The sequence below is a fragment of the Diceros bicornis genome, chromosome 6 (assembly GCF_020826845.1).
Source record: "Diceros bicornis minor isolate mBicDic1 chromosome 6, mDicBic1.mat.cur, whole genome shotgun sequence".
NCBI classification, from domain to species: domain Eukaryota; kingdom Metazoa; phylum Chordata; class Mammalia; order Perissodactyla; family Rhinocerotidae; genus Diceros; species Diceros bicornis.
This window is the reverse complement of record NC_080745.1, coordinates 13366819-13383299: the sequence shown is the minus strand read 5'-3', so window position 1 is coordinate 13383299 and position 16481 is coordinate 13366819. Positions and strand designations below refer to the sequence as shown.

Here is a 16481-nt window from a genome sequence, read left to right as displayed (position 1 = left end):
TAGGTAGGGGCTCGGCGCAGGCACAGTTGACCCAAGGACAGAGCATTCAGAAAGACAGATGACCCGGCTCAGGGGTGGAGGAGCATGGGGCTGCCTGGCAGCGCTGGGCAGAAAATGTAGAGTCTTTGTGGGCACCATGCCAGAGGGCTCTGGTCTAGGTGGTCCCCAGATCCCCCAGCGACGTGGAACGTAGGGGCTACCCCTACCCACAGCAAAGCGGGAGAGGCAGCGTCCAGGTGAGGGTCCACACCAGCGCAGCAGAGTTTTGAGGGGGCCACAAGAGCAAGGTCAGGTTGGTAAAGGCCCTAGAGACGGACAGCCGATGCCTCCTCTTGCTCTGGCCTCAGGCCAGCGTCATAGCGGGAAGATACTAGCTAAGCCTCGGAGACCTCACATCTTGGAGTGGCGCAAGAGATCGAAGCCGAACAGTTTCAAGGGGGCCAAAGAGAAGGGCCTGGTCACCGCCCGCCAGCTGTTCTTCCTCCTTAGCCGTTGGGCTGGCGCCTAAAGGGTGTAGTGTATGTATCTTTCTGTCAGTCTGTCCGTTTCGTGCCCTCCAATCCATGCTCCCTCCGGCCTGGCTTCCGAAAGCTGCCTGAAGGGTCTCTGCTGTGCCCTGGAGGCCCGACACGAGCTCAGCCCCGGCGCCACAGGCTGTCTGCGCGCTCCGGGGACTCCCTGCGACCCGGCTCATACTTGCCTCCCACGCCTGCTCCCCACTTCCCGCCTCCGCTCGCCGGCATTTCAAAGGGGTCGGGTTGAGACCTGCGGACCCTCCCACTGGGCAGAGAAAGTGCAGACCTTGGTACTGAGCAGATGGGAGTCCAGGAGAAGTGTGGACACGCACGCGGAGCCCTGTCGGTCAAGCCTCTCCAAGTCCTTTCCCTCTAACTTCTCTGGTCCAGCTCCCGGTCCCCCTGCCCCTACTCTGGGTGGGGAAGCACCAGAGCCACGGAATCCAGCGGTATCCTGGTGGTCCCCCGACGGCCGCTGCCGTTCAGGACTCGGAGGACTCCGCGGGTCCTGGGGCCTCTCGGCCCCGGCGCGGTGCCTGGACGGAGCCTCCCTCCGCCGCCCTCCGCTCCCTGCCCTCCGCTCCCCGCGCTGCGCTCCAGCAGCCCAGCCCTTCTCACCTGCTCTCCTCTGGCTCTGCTGCCTCTGCCGCCGCTGCACCGCACCAAGCAGGACTGCCGGCCAGAGTGTGAGCGGGAAGGGATTGCGGGACGCGTCAGCAGTGCAAGGGTGGGGGCTGCCACCTCTGTCCGCGGTGGAGCCTACGACGTCGCCGGGTCCCCGCCGACTCGCGAATGGCTGAGGGCGAGCCGGCCACGCCTGTCCTCTCCTTCCTTCTGTTCCTCCTCCCTCCCCTCTCTCCTTTTTCCTCCCTCTCCCAGCTCCACCCCTGTCTCTCTCCGTCTCCGTCCTCTGTCTCTCCGCCCCCCACCACCCGCCGCCTTCCGGGATCCCACCTCCCGGTCCCCAGCGCCTGCTCGGACGGCTTCCCGGATGAACTCGTGCAAGGGCAGCAGAACCCAGGCCCGAGAAAGGGGTGCAGGACATTGCCCCGCCCGTGCCCATTGGCCCCAGCCCAGCCTTCCCCAGTCCTGGCACTCCCCCAGCCCTATTATCCTGGCAGAGGATGCCTCCACAGGACCCTGGGAGGGTTGGGTCTGGGGAAATCTGTGCCCTCCCCACCGTCTAGGCCAGGCTCAAAGCCTACTACAACTTCTTTCAAAATTGATGATGATGATGATGATGATGATGATGATAATAAACCCTGTTTGTTGATCACAGCAGGTTCTCCCTCCTTTTCTACTCCCACCCCATCCCTGCTGGCACTAGGCGGGGAGAGGAGATACAGACCTGAGGATGCTTAGAGACGCACAGCCAGAGGCAGACACTCCTACCAGACAAAGAACTCCCCCCACCCTACACAGGAACACACACACAAAGACCCACAAAGACAGACCCCCGCCTAGACAAACACACACACACTCGACACGCAGCCCGAGAGCAGACGTGCACACACCAGCAGTGCAGGCCCCCACAGGCGTTGTCTAATGCACAGGCATACCCCAACACCGTGGTCTCTTCACGCTGCAATCGGAGGACTCGGCCCTTCACTGGGCTGCAGGCTCCAGGACTGGGAGCGGAGCACAAACGCGGGCCTGGGGCTCTGGGCACCCACACTCAAGGTGGGGAGACTTCTGACAGCCCTGGGTGGCTGCTTTCACTCAGGACCGGGTGGGGGGTGGGGAGTTGGCACCAGCTCCCACACTCGCACCCTCTCCAGTCGGGACTCAGACCCGCACGGCCCGAGACACAGCAGACACACCCACAACTGTTCCCCTACTCCTCATAAGATAGAGCCTAGCTCTCTAACGAACACACACACATCACACACGCGCGTTTTCAGAGATCGGGCCCTGAAAGATGGGGCCGGTTTTCCTTCCGCTGCCCGGAACAGCTCAGCCTCTACTCCTTTTTGGGGCCTGGACGGGGCAGGATGCCGGGCTCGAAGGGAAGCCCAGCCCGGCGCCTCAGAGATCTGCGGCGACTCAGGGCGTGTCCTCAAGGGGCGGGGCCCAGTACACCCGGAGAGAGTGGGTCCCCAGGCTCCCCCGGGCGGCGCCCTGGGGCGCTGCGCTGGGCCTGGGAGGCAGGGCTGTCGCTGGCTGAGGGGGCGTGTACACCAGGGCGTCCGTGGGTGAGAGCCCTTGTTGGACTTGCTTCTTTCGTATCTCCTCTTCCAGGTAGCAAAAGAGCCACAGGCTTTCAGCGTGCCCGCCAGGCCAAGACCTGGCTTGGGGCTAGACCCAGCTCACCCTCCCCTGCCCTGGCCCTGTGCCCGGCTGCCCACCCCCGACAGTAAAGAAACTGGGTCTCGGACAGATATGGTTTATTGATTCCGGCCAGAGGCACCGCGGTGCGGCCGGCCAAGTTGGCACTGGGAGGTAGGAAGGAAGGGTAGACAGACGCATGACTCTACACAGAGGAGCCCCGAGGTGGCGGCCCACCGGCCTCTTCATCTCTGTCAGGAGCCCATCGCTTTGCGTTGCTTCTGTGCTCCACGCCCCATTGCACGAGAGGGAGAGGGACACAAAAAGGGTCATGGAGAGGGAATTCGGGCAGAGGAAGTCAAGACAAGGGAGGGGCTGGGGTATTCGCTGAAAGGGGCGGGCCCTGAGCCTACGCTGGCCAGTGCGCTCACAGAGCAGCCAACTTGACCGGGGGGTGGGGAGTGGGCGGGTGCCCTGGAAGAGGAGCGGGGCTGCTAGCTGCGGGTGTAGTAGTCGTTGTAGTCGTCCCCGCACTCGTCAAAGGGGCCAGGTGGGCTGCAAGGCTCGCCGTCTGGGTTGGACACAGGGCGCTCACGCAGGCGCATGGCATCGTACAGACCCTGCGGTGGCTCATCCAGTAGCACATCGCGCTCGGAGCGGGAGCGCGTCAGGAGGCCCACGTTGCGCAGCAGCAGCAGGACCGGAGCGTAGAGCAGGTTGGCCAGGCCCATACCAAGGCTAAGCTGCGTAAAGCCAAGCGAGTGTACAATGTGGCCCGCCACTATGGGCCCGAGCGCGTAGGCCACGGAATACGAGATGTCGGCGATGGCATAGACGCTGCCGTAGACCGAGACGTGGCGCACATCCACGAGAAAGGCGAGCGTGGGCAGCAGCGCCGTGTCCACCAGCGCAATGCCGAAGCAGAGGCCGCAGAGCGAGACCGCTAGTGGTGCAAAGGACCGGCAGGCGGGCACTACGCACGAGCTGGCACCGATCACTGCTAGCCCGAACGCGCCGTAAAGCCACTGCAGCTGTGGGTAGCGCGCCGCCAGTCGCACGGTGAGGTAGACGCCTAGCACGTACGGCACGAAGGCCGGCAGCCAGGCCATGCCCACCTCCCACTCGGACGCCGCCATCGTACGCTTCATCCACGTGGCGATGGTGGGCTCCAGGAAGGCGAGGGGAATGTTGCAGGTGGTGAGCGCACCAGCCACCACGGCGATGTAGGGGTCCAGCATGAGGCGGTGGATGGGCGTGCCCACCGGCAGGTTGGCCCGCGCCCGCGCCGCGGCCGAGAAGGGCTTGGCTACGGCCAGCAGCAACAGGGCGTCGAACAGCGAAACGGCGGCGAGGACCAGAAAGGGCCCTTGCTTGCCTGCGAACTGGTGGAGGAAGCCCCCGAAGGGTGGCGCCACTAGGCTTCCGAAGCTGATGAAGGCCAGCGCCACGCCCAGCGCGCGACTGCGCTCGGGCTCCTCAGGATACTTGTCCGCGATCATGGCAATGCCGGACGTGTCGGCGAAGGCCGAGCCCAGGCCCTGCAGGCTGCGCGCGGCGAAGAGCGTGGCGTAGTCCTCCGCGAAGGCAAACATCACGGTGGAGGCGAACATGACGCCCAGACCGATGAGCAGCGGCACGTCGTAGCCCATGCGGTCGATGAAGGGCCCACTCAGGGGGTTTACCAGCAGCTGCAGGATGGCCTTGGAGGCAAACAGTACCCCTATCTTCACGTCCTCGCTCTCCGTGGGGTGGTGGGGCTTCAGGGCAGACCGGGTCGGCCACGCGGCCGTCGGGGACTCTGAGGTGTTGACGTTGTCGGCACTAGTATTGGCGGGAGTGGGCGGCGGCAGGATGGGCATCCGCACTTCGGTCGTCGGAGTAGGGCCCTTGTGCATGTGGGCGACATAATAGGGCACGATGGGCACGATGACCATATACAGCATGTTGTCCAGTAACAGTGCCACACACACGACGACCAGCACCAGGCGCCGCTGCCGCCGGGGCTCTTGCAGCGCCGCGCCCACCGCCTCCGACAGCTTGGTGGCTGCCGTCCGGGCCCGACCTGCCGGCGCCGCGGGTTCCATGGCCCCTACCCCGCCGCTCTTCCGAGGACGCCTCCGCCGGGCGCGGGCGTCCTGCAGTGCAGAGACGAGAGCGCAGAACTTCGGGGGCGCGGTCCGCGCCGCGCAACGCCCCCAGCGCCTCAGGTGGCTGCAGGGCTCATGGCCCTGCGCCTGGGGAAAGGTAAGGACCCTGACCGGCGGGGCGCCGCAGCTGCTCGGAGCCGAGCCCCGGACCCGCCGCCGCTGGGCTCAGGGGCGGTCAGGGAAGGGGGGCGCGCCGAGGGGCCGGGGCTGGATACCGAGCGCGCTGCGCCTCAGGCGCGCCCGGAGTCGCCCCCCGCAGCGCTGAGAGGCCGCCGGCGCGGGCCGAGGGGCATGCAGCTACCGCCCGCCCGCCCGCTCGCTGGCCCCGCCGCCGCTCTCCCCTCCCCTCGCGTTGGCTCTTGCCTCCTCCTCCGCCGCCTACTCTTTTTTCCTTTACACTCCGGGCTGTGACGCGGCGAGTCTCGGCCCCCGAGTGGTGCCCGGGCCACTTGCGTCGCTCATGCTAATACGACGTCGGCGGGGCGGGGGCCGGGGGCGGGGAGCGGCCGGGAGGGGGTACCCTCCCCAGATGAGCCAGGGCTGGAAGCCCCAGGAAGGGGTCTTGGTGCGGAAAGAGTCCTGGCCAAACCCTTGAAAATGGGTGTACCGTGCGAGCAGCAGGTTCTCTGCCTCCCCAGTTCCAGGACCCACGGGGTCTGAGCCGGCTCTTCTCCCCTCGGAAAGGGGCGCTCGGCGGCCTCTTCGCCCCAACCCTGCGGGAGAGGGGGGCGCCGGGGACTCCAGATCTCTGTCTCAGCCTGGATCTCAGCGCATAGCAGGCATGGAGCCCCCGAGGTGAGCCGTGGCTGGATCCATCCGTTCTCGAAGCTGGAAAGTGGGGTGGCGAGCGGAGGGGCTTCGGGTATGGACCCCCCAACCCTTTCCCTGGCCCCGCCCCCTGGCCCCTTCCACCCCAGGTAAGGGAGGGGGAGGCGCAGAGACTGGTGGACCGGTTCCGACCGACCGGCCCTTCGGGAGAATGTCATGGCAGAGAATTCCTGACTATGAGCATCTGGGGAGGAGAGGAGAACTCGCCTCGCCCCCACCTACCAGGGCCCCGAATATCAGCCCTGCCCCTCCCATCCTCCCGCACTGCCTCGCCGCGGTCTCCCAGCCAGTACCCCCCCTTTCCGTTTCAACTATCCGGGTCCCCCAGCTCCGCCTCTTCTCTCATCCCTCCTCCTCACCACGAACCGCACCCCCTCCCCCCCCCCCCCCGCACCAGCCAACTCTAACTCCTCCCAGGCCCTTTTCGCCCTAGACCAAGCCCTCCCTCCGCTGCTCGAGGCCCCGCCCCCTTCTCTCCTACCCCCACTCCCAATCTCCAGAGCTGCCTTCAAGTCCCGGGTGGACTCAGGGAGTGATGTGGCAGGGGTCTTCTCTTGAAGCTATAAGAAACCCCGCGTGGGCGCCGTGCCCCTCGCCGGTCAAGATGAGCTTTGCTTTCATCAGAGTCTCAAGGGAGGCTCACCTTCTTAGAGGGCCGCCCCCGCTCTCGGCAGACAAACGCCCTGGCTGTACGCTGAGCCTAATGCGTCCCCCAAAGAGCGTTGGCCCTGGATCGCACATCGAGTCCGTGTTCCAGGCCGCGGGCTTGCCGAAGAGAGCCTCTGAGGCAGCGGAGGTTGGGAGACTTGTGTTGTTGAGATTACAGTTTGTCTCTCTATTCCAGAGTCAGAAAGGATTCTTCCCATCCTTCTGGCCTCAAAAGCAAACCAGCATTAGATCCAGCTTCTTCCCCTACTGTGCTGCCCCCCAAAGGGGCACCGTGATGCAGTGCAAGGAACTTGGGCTTTAGAGACAGACGACTGAGAGGCTCCCAGCTCTGCCACTTACTAGTTAGAGTGCCTGCGGGGAATTACTTGGCATCTCTATCCCTCAGTTTCTTTATCTTTCAAATGAGGTAATGGTACCTACTGCTTAGAGAGCCTGGCATGTAGTAAGAGCCATGTAAGTGCTTGCTATGGTTATCATCATCTGTAAAAGGTGCTATCCTATCTTCATTTCACAGCTGTGGGTCTTGTGAAGAACAGATAAAAGGTACGGGGCACCCTGGCTTCCTGACTAGTCCCTCTGGTTAGGCGGGCATTGTGATTCCAGGCTCTGTCCTGGTTGTTGGAGGGGCCCAGAGGACATCGGAAACTTGGCTTCTGTCCCTGAATGGCTGTGGGATGAGGTGATGGAGACCAGGGCATCCGGATGAGAGGCAGAGGTCTTGCCACCTATTGCCCAATCTCTCCCCCACCCAGGCACTTAGAGAAGGAGGAGAAACTCTTCCACTTAAGGAGCTGCCACAACCTGCTCTGCAGGACCAAACTGCCCTCTGTCTGAAGGAGGGAGAGAGCCCCAGTATGGGACAGGCCCGGCTCTGCGGGTCTTGGGCGAGTCCTAGCCCTCTCTGGGCTCCAGTCTTGGTCTCTGTTAAGTAAGGGGTTAGGGGAGAACCCGCTCATTTCAGCCCTTGGGAGAAATGGGTCCTGTGGGAGGGCTTTATCGGGGTGAGAGAATTATTTTAAATTTTATTTGAAGGCCTTTAATCAGTACACACATACTGTCCAGCTCATCAAAGTCTCTTTCCAGCTGGCTTCCCACATTTATGTCACCTGCCTGGCTCTCCAGTCATTTGAGTTTGAGACCTCTGGTCTCTTCTGACTTTCCCATTCTAAGGCTTTTAAAGGGACAGTCTTCCAGCCTGCTGAGCAATTTTTATTTATGAATATATTGTTTTCCCTGTCTTTCAAAAAAGGGGGGGGGAGGATTTAAAGCAGAAGTTTTGTGTCTGGTGGCTGAAGAACAGTGGGATTTTAGAGAAGAGAAACTTTCCCAGGGCCTTTAAGGTGCAGACCCCTTCCCGCAGCCCTCTGACCCACAAAATTCATGCCTGTTCCTGAGCATGAAGGCAAGTTATCTCTGGGCTCATGCCTAACTCTCCAATCTTCCGTTCATTCCCCTATGGCAGGAAACAGACTCTTTATTAAGCACTTCACTGTGCCAGGGATGTTGTGTGTGCTGTTTAATTTAATCTTCACTCAATCCTGGTGCAGTGTAGGTGCTATCCCCCTGTCTTACTGATGAGGAAGCTGGGACTGGAGAAGATGGGTCACTTGCCCGAGATCCCAGGCAGTAGAGCCTGGATTTAAATGCAGGCTGTGAGACCTGTCTTGTGGTCCTCACACTGCCTCCCTATTCCTTGTGCCTCATTATGCATTATGCTTCTGCTGCTCCATCTGCAAGGTGGCCACACCCTGGCAGTGTAAGGGAGAGAGGCAGATGAAGATCCATGGGAGGAGGAAGGTCCTGGGCTGGCTCCCTAAGGAGGCCATAGGGACACTGAACTTGCTCACCTTCCAATTTCCAGCTCAGAACGCCCCCCGCCCCACCCCGGGGCCTGCCCGTCCATCAGCAGCCACAATGACTAGGGTGCAGGAATTGCAGGGAGGTGAGAACCATTTTCCTCAGCAAAAGGCTAGGACCTGAGCCTTGGCAGGAGATGGAAACAACAGCCTTTCCTGCCTGGGCCCACGGGGAGCTGTCCAGCGTGCTGGCGCCGGTTCTGCCACTTGCCAATCAGCCTCCCACAAGGGCCCCGCCCCTCCATATTCCTGCACCTGTGGCTTCCTCTTCAGCAGAACTCTTGGTAAATTCCTTTCCGGAGACTCCTCTATCTGGGCATAAATTACAGGCAAAAGCAGACTTCCCATCCAATCCTTTCGGAGAAAATGGAAGCGTTTTTTCCTCAACCGGATATAAGAACTGTTGCTACAGAGTACATGTCTGGTACTCAATGTAAGTCGAATAAATAAAGGAAGAAATTTATTTGTTAGACACATCAACATGCTTATAATGTGCCACACACCATTCTAATCATTTCACAAAGAGTAACTCATTTACTCCTCTTACCAACCTTCATATTACCCTTTTATAGACAAGGACACTGAGATATAGTAATTTATCCACAGTCAGAGAGCTCACAAGTGGTGGAGACAGAATTCGAATACAAGCTTTCTAGCTCCAGCGTGCAGCTCTCAGCCATGATGCCATCCTGCTCCAGGATGAGTGAACATTATGAGACAACTTACTTGAAAGTATCTAGCTCAATGCCTAACACTTAGGAGGAGCTTAATTATTATGGTTTTGTATCTGTAGAGACAGCTTGGTGATTTCTGGCTGATGATCCTTCCTCTCACTTTATCCACTGAATACAGTTGTGGCCTCAGTCTGCTAGAACAAAGTCCTTCCCGTGCTCGGCTAATGCTATAGTGCGGCTTGTTGGGCACTTGGGGACTCCTGGTATATGGGAACTTGGGGAGGAGGTGGAAAGATAGCCATCCTGCACCTGTGCCTGTGTCTAGTGTTTATGTGTGTGTGTGTTGGGGGCAGGGATTTGAGGGAGTTGGGAGGGGGTGCTGCTTTGGAGGAAGTCATCAGCCCATCCTGGCCTCTTATCTGAGAAGGTCATGGGCTGAGTCAATTCCAGGGCCTTGCCGTGTGTTGCCTCACCGAGACATCTGGTCCCAGAGAAGTGAAATGGCCGTGTTTCTGTGGAGAAGCAGGTTGATGGTGGTGGTGGCAGCGTGTGGGCGGGGCACCTGCTCCTGATTTATTATTTCTTTGTCTCTCTGGGAGCACTTAAGTGCAGGCTTAGTTCCAGTGAAGCTCGTGAGCCACTTTGGATTCCAATACTGGGGGAGGCGGTGCAGTGTACCCTGCCCTCGCTACCCCCTCCCTGTGTGCTTCCTCAGGAGGGCCTCAGAGCCTCAGCATCACTTAATTAATTTAGGCTTCCCCAGCCACATATTCTCAGATTCAAAGGAACAGAGCGGCCCCTGTCAGCCTTTCCCGGAAGCCTGTGAGTCTGGTGGCTGTGAGCCAGAAGGACTACGTGCCTGCCTGCCTGCCTGCCCTTGGCCAGCCTGTCCTCAGAGGCCAGACCTGCCCTGTGCACAGCATAACGGAACTCCAATGGGAGCAGAAGGGGCCTACAGCTCCTCTCTGCAGCTCCTGGAGGAGGGGCTGCCCCTACCTGCTTTCCTTCTGACTCCCTACACTTCCTATGAATCATTGGGTGGAAGAAGGGCCTTGAAATCTCCTTGGTTTCTGCTCCCTCCACTCACTTCCCATCCCAATCCAATGAGTCTCTCAGGTTCATCTCCCTCCTCCTTTGAGACTACCCCTGCCCCCAGCTCAGACCCCAAATCTTCCCCCTTACTGGGGCAGTCAGTCACCTCCCAACTTGTCCCTTGCCTCCTTGCCCCCTGGCCAATCCACTGCTGCACGGATACCAAACTTCTTTTCTCTGTAAAGTTTCAGGCCAATTCCCAGGTGCTCACAGACCTCGAAGGGTCCCCTGCTGGTTGGAACTACAGTCCAGTTTATCTCCCAGCATGGTAGCTTTCCACAGTGTGGGTCCCCCCCACCCTCCCGCTGCGCCCTGCCCGCGGCACCTTTCCTGTCCTCCCCGTCTTCCCTAACAGGCCCCAGGAGCTCCCACCTCTGCATCTTTGAACCTGAAGTTTTCTCAGCCCATGCCCAGCCTTGCCTCTCCTTGGTTGCCATAAATGCTTCCCTGATTCCTAAAATATTGTGAACAACCTTCCTGTCACCCCGTCTTGAATCCCATTACATTTTCTACTCCTCTTCAGGAATTTATCCTATATGGTGTTGGTCTTGTTCCCCTTACCTCCCCCGCCACCAACCTGAGAGCTCCTTGAAGGTAAGATCTGCATCTGTGTGTCTAATAACAAGATCTTGCTTGTTATGCATTCTGCAGAGCCCTGGCCATAACACTTTGCATACGAACTGATGTGTCAGTAGTTTTTAAATCCATCTCTACATTTATTAAAATGAAAATTAATCACATAAGTGATATATAAATAGAACTCACTCATAGAGATGCTCATAGAAACTAGAGCATTATAAATGTTCCTTCTTGGTCCCCAATCCTTGTCCCCTCCGCTATCTCTTGAATACTGCCACTGTTACTGTTTTTATTTGTATTTTCCAAGCCCTTTCTAAACTCTTTCCATATTTATCTATGAATCCATATAAAATGTAACATAAGCAGCCTTTATGTTTAAATAAGTATATTTTAACATAAATGTATCATATTTATGTAACATAAATGTATCAAACATTTAACATAAACGTTGTTATATATGTATCATTCTGCAGTTCGCTCCTTTTCTGCTCAACAATATATCCACTTTAGTCTGTATAGAAATAGCTCTATTTTCTTAGCTGCTGCACAGCATTTTTTGTTATGAACATACCTCAGTGTTTGGAGCGATTTCCCTATAATGGAGATTTGGGTTGTTTCTAATTTTTAGGTGTGACAATGTTGCAATGAATCTCCTTGTGCTTCTGTGGAAGTGCTTCCCCAGCAGATACAGCAACAACTTGTTTGGTGCCAGCAATCTGTGTGCATTTTAAATTCACCAGAGGGGAAGGGGGTTGGGGGGAGGGCGAAAAGGGTAAAGGGGCACGTGTGTATGGTGACAGGTGGCACCTAGACTTTTGGTGGTGAACACGATGTAGGCTATACAGAAGTGGAAATATAATGCTATACACCTGAAATTTATGTAATGTTAAAAACCAATGTTACCTCCATAAAAAAAATAAAGAGAAAAAAAAGAAATTTCCAAATTGCCCTCCAAAGTGGCTGCATAAATGTATACACCCACAAAGCAACGTGTGAGAGGACACAATTCCCAACATCCTTGCCAACACTTGCTCTTTTCTGTCTTTTTCCTCTTTGTCAATCTAATGGGAGAAAAATAATATTCATTATTGTCTTAATTATATAATTAATTAGCTGAATACCTTTTCACATGTTTATTGGCCATTTGTATTTTCTTTTTTGTAAATTACCTGTTACTTTCTTTCCCCATTTTTTAAATTAGATTGTTTCTTTTTCTTCATGAGTTGTAAGAATTCTCATTAAATAGAATATCATCATTAAATAGAATAACATAATTAAATAAAACATTTTTGCCCTGGACATGCCCATTGTGACTGAAAACTGTTGTTACTTCTTCACTACTAGAATCTGTGGTTTATATTTATTGGGCAGGATAAATTAGAATGGATGTGAAGTTGCCACACCAATTGAAACCCCTCAGAGCCTCTTCATCATCCATGAGAGAGAGTCCAAATTCTTTAGCTCGATGTAAAAGAGCCTCTATAATCCATTTACCTCTATGGTCTCCATATGATGCCTGGATTTGATTCCTGATTCCATCACCTTCTACCTGTCTAACCTTGAGCAAATTTACTTAAATGCCCTGGATCTAAGTTCTGTCATTTTAAAAACGTACAGAGTTGTCCCTCCTCTGCAAGTTTCTAACTCTCTAATGTTGCTCAAGTTATTAACCTCTCCAAACCTTACTTACAAACCTTACTTACATAAAATGGGTGCATTGACAGTGCCTCACAGGGTTTGGTATTGATGGAATGAGATTCCTTGTGAAGTAAGTTGATGCTGTTGTTAATTATACCCCCTCCTGTCTACCTAGATGACTTCTACTCATCTGTTATGATCAAATCAAGCCTCTTTGTCCCACCTCCCAAGTAAAACTGATCTCTCCTTCCTTTGTGCCAAGACCATGCATCTATCACTGTACTTGTCACACTGTATTATGGGGACATGTTCACATGTCTGTTTCCTCTACCAGGATGTGTGTCCTTGCACGGAGGGTCTGAGGTGGCCGGGCTGCGCTCAGCACCTGGTACCCAGCACCCCCAACAGACGACTCTGCAATGGAAAAGTAAGCTTGTCTGTCACTTTTGAAAAGAATAGGGCTTCCTCATTGTGCCAAAATTCTGTTGAGCCTAGGAATGGACAGAGGGACACTTAGAGGAAAGCTGAAATGCTCCTGAAAAATACCCCAGATACACCCTGGGGAGAGCCAGGAAACAGATTTGCTCTAAGGCACACTGGCACTGCAACCTCGCCGAAAAGCTCCCCTGGTTGACTAATCGGGTAGGCAAAAGGATATTTAAGGGAAGCTGCATTTTACAGTCAGGGTTGGCTCTGTTGGGAAAATGAAGATAGATGAAGGCTGCTGGCCATCGCTCCTGGTTTTGGAGGCTTGCCTTAATATGAAAATCAAGCACTGAATAGTCAGAGTCACTTCCATTTTCAGATTTGAAAAGTGTAGGTTTGGGGCAAGGAGGTCTTGGAGGCCAGAACAGAGGGAGGGCAGAGGACCACCCCAGAAATTTGCCCCCTCCAGGTGTGTGATCCGTTGGGCTGCAGCATGCTTCTTAAATCAGTATATCCCCAGCACCCAGCACACTCTCTGCACATAGAAGGGCTCAGTGAAAATCCAAGGGAGAGGCTTGTTTTGGAGTGAACTGTTCTGAATGGCAACATAGTAACCATCTTCACTCAGAATCGGGGAAACCCTCCTTGCTCAGGTAACGTGACCACGGGTTCAAGATCATCTATCTTGAAGTCTCCGAAGACAGATTCCCTCTCAGAGGGGCCCCAGGTGCCCATGGTGGAGATGTAAGTAGGAGGCCCCATCTGGTGAGAGGGCAGCCCTGCAGGGCCTGAATACTGCGCTCAATACCCTGAGCCTCCAAGTCATTGTGGACTGTCTAACTTGTCAACAGGGGCCTGGAGAGGGCAGTGGCAATACAGAGTCAGCCCAGTTTCCCTGACTTGTGTCTGAGTGGCTGGAAGTTGGTCCGTTTCTAGGCTGCCTGCTAGCACCTTCTCCAGACGTGTCCCTGATGTAAGAGAGAGGTCGGCAAGTAGTCCTAGTGTGACCCCTGGCCCTGTGCCAGACATGGTGGAAGGCTTTTACCATTATTAGCTTTCAATCTCATAACACCCCTGTGAGCTAAGTCCTCTTCTGGGCCCCATTTTATAAATTGGCAGTGCAGGGGGTTGAGTAATGCGCCAAGGTCATGCAGCTGCCTGACTCATGCCCACGGGTTTATCCATTTGGCTGTGTGGCCTCCGGGCTTTGGGGGCCTATAGGATTCCTTTGTGGCCTTCAAAACCCTTTAGGGTGTGCAGGAGCACAGCCTCCATCCTCTTCCAGGTGTTGGGGACCATCCAGCCCCAAGTACAGAGGCTGTACCTGTTTCCTCCTTCTTCAGACATTCTGATCTCTGCCCTTATTATCTCATGCTGGGACTGTTGCAGTAGCCTCCTGGCAGATCCCCCTGCCTTCCTTGCTGCCACCAGCTCCTGCCTTCTCAAACTTCTCTTACAAGCAACTTCTTAAAACATAAATCTTCCCCGTAGAAGGCACTCAATAGATAGTTGTTAAATCGGTCATCCTCCTGCTTTAAATTCCCATTGCCTAGGGTCAGGTTCACAAGCTAACCGTAGCTTTCAAGGCCCTTGGTGTGTGACCCCAGCTCCTCCTCATGCTGCTTTTCCTAGCACTGCCTGCCACACATGCATGGCTGCCTGCCCAGGACATCTGGGTCCTGCCATGTCCAGTCCCACTGTTGTCCTGTTCTCTTTCCCCACAGAATGGGTTACTCACCACAGGGAGCGTGCTGGCCCGTGGGGACATCCCTCTACCCTGGCACCTCCAGGAGGGACTCCAGGAGGGATTCCTGCGTGGCTTCTTTCCACCTTGGTCTGTATTGAATCCACTTAACATCTCCCAAGCCCACAATGGGGCCTTACAGGCAGAACACCGTCTGGGAACGGTTTGTGCCACACACACGCACAATGTGTGTACCAACCCCTCCGAAGTGAGGCACACTCTTGTTTCCACAATATTTATGTTAAAACCTGGTCACAACCCACTAACTTGGTTTTATAACCAACAAACGGTTGGTAACCTGCAGCCTGAGAAGCTTGGCACTGGTTCACTTGCTCCTCACAACAACCTCATCATGTTGATATTATTATTCTCTCCCATTTGTATCTGATAAAACTCAGATACAGAGAGATGAAATAGCTCACTCCAGGTTGCACAGCTAGGAAGCAACAGAGCCAGGGTTTGAACCCAGACAAGTGGCCCCAGGGCCCATGCTCTGAACCCACAAATGTGACTCTGATGATTGATCGGGGCTCGAGGGGCTGAGTGACTCAGTAGGATGGGAAGCCATGGTGATCCCCCTGCAGAGGTGACTCTCAGCTCTCTACACACCCTTGGGAAGTGGCCATCAGGAAAGAAAGAGCTGGAGCATTCACCCTCTCCTCCAGGGGCGAGCTGCAGCTGTGGGTGGCTCTGCCCAGGGCGCTGCTCTTGCCCCTCAAGGGGTAAGGGGGCGGCCGGCTTGTGCTGAAGTGAAGGATAGCAGGTCCTCTCCTCATCTGGGGGCTGTGCTCAGGGGCCAGGTTGGGACCAGGCAGAGCAGGGGTGTCGGGGAGGGCTGGTGGGCAAACGGGGACAGCAAACTGCAGGACAGGTACACCCCTAACCCTGCCGCTGATTATGTACCGAGGACAGCCAGTGCTTCTTCTACCTGGGCTGTGACCCTCTCAGGTCTGTCACCTCTGTGTCCCCAGCACCTGGGGGTGCTGGCACATGTGGAATGAACTAATAAAAAGTGGCTCATTTTGGAGGCATTTGCTGGGAGGACAGTGAGTGGAGTTCTGACCCGTTCTTGCTGAGGTACAGAGATGGTAAATACGTCTGAAGAAGCTCAGGGGCCGACACTGTGGGCATGTGGCAGGATGAGGCCCTGAGAGCAGGTCCCCTCAAGAGAGAAAGTCTGGGCCGGCAAGTTGGGGATTCTGGCCCCCAAACTCCTGGTGATGTCGTGGGAGGTTCTAGAGAAAAAGCCTATATCTTGATGGAAAGAAGTGGCCCCTTGGGGCAGAAGCACGTGGCCCAGGACACCCCCAACTGACCCTAACTCCTGCTATACTGGCCACACGAGTCAAGTTGAGACTGAGGGCTGACCCAGGGTTGTCTGAGTGTGTGAATGCAGATGTGGCCTCCCTCTCTGTGCAGGGGCGTGGGGACTGGGCAGCTGGGGGTGGTGGCTATGGGGAAGATCAGCAGGGCACTCTGACTCAGCTGAAAACATGATCAGCTTTGAGTATCAAGAAGACTAATAAGAACATTGTTTTCCCAGGTAATTAAGATGCTGTTAATTAAACTTCATTTAAAGCTAGTTTCACACGAATTCTTGATGACACATGCACGCACCCTTCATAAGGAATGTGCTTGTCTCCCCGGTCTGTGAGGCCCCAGCAGGCTGCTTGGCCATCCACGGGCTCCATGCCCGGCCAGGCTGGCACAGAGTGCACCGTCTTGGGGTTTGTAAATAAACAAGTGACAGGTGGACAGGTGCCATTTCCTCACTTGAGCTTCTCAGATGCCATCTGGTAGCAGATTGCATGACCTGGAACGTTCTTCTCATCTGACCCCAGATATTAAGCAAATTCCAGCCTCCCTTGTGGAGTGTGTTGTCTGCACAGTTGATGGGCTCAGAAAGCCTCTGTCCTTCTTCTAGTGACAGGAAGGAGGGAGGACAGCAGGGCCAAGATTTGCCCTGAGCTAGCTGTCTCAGCCATCCCTAGTAAGAGGTCGGACCCACTGAGCACTCCCAGGGGGCTTAGAAGGGCCCAGGCTGTACC

At 55.8% G+C, this 16481-nt stretch overlaps 1 protein-coding gene across 1 annotated transcript; it reads right to left on the bottom strand.

Annotated features, from left to right (window-relative positions):
• Nucleotides 1–2892: 2892 nt before the first annotated feature.
• On the bottom strand, nt 2893–5096 carry SLC18A3 (solute carrier family 18 member A3). The gene has a single exon (XM_058542649.1). It carries the CDS (start codon nt 4862–4864, stop codon nt 3275–3277), a length of 1590 nt encoding a protein of 529 aa, XP_058398632.1. The 5' UTR covers nt 4865–5096; the 3' UTR covers nt 2893–3274.
• Nucleotides 5097–16481: the final 11385 nt, after the last annotated feature.

Bases quoted from the DNA above. Each gene is read 5' to 3' on its own strand.
- SLC18A3 (XM_058542649.1), bottom strand. From the start codon at position 4,864: ATGGAACCCGCGGCGCCGGCAGGTCGGGCCCGGACGGCAGCCACCAAG.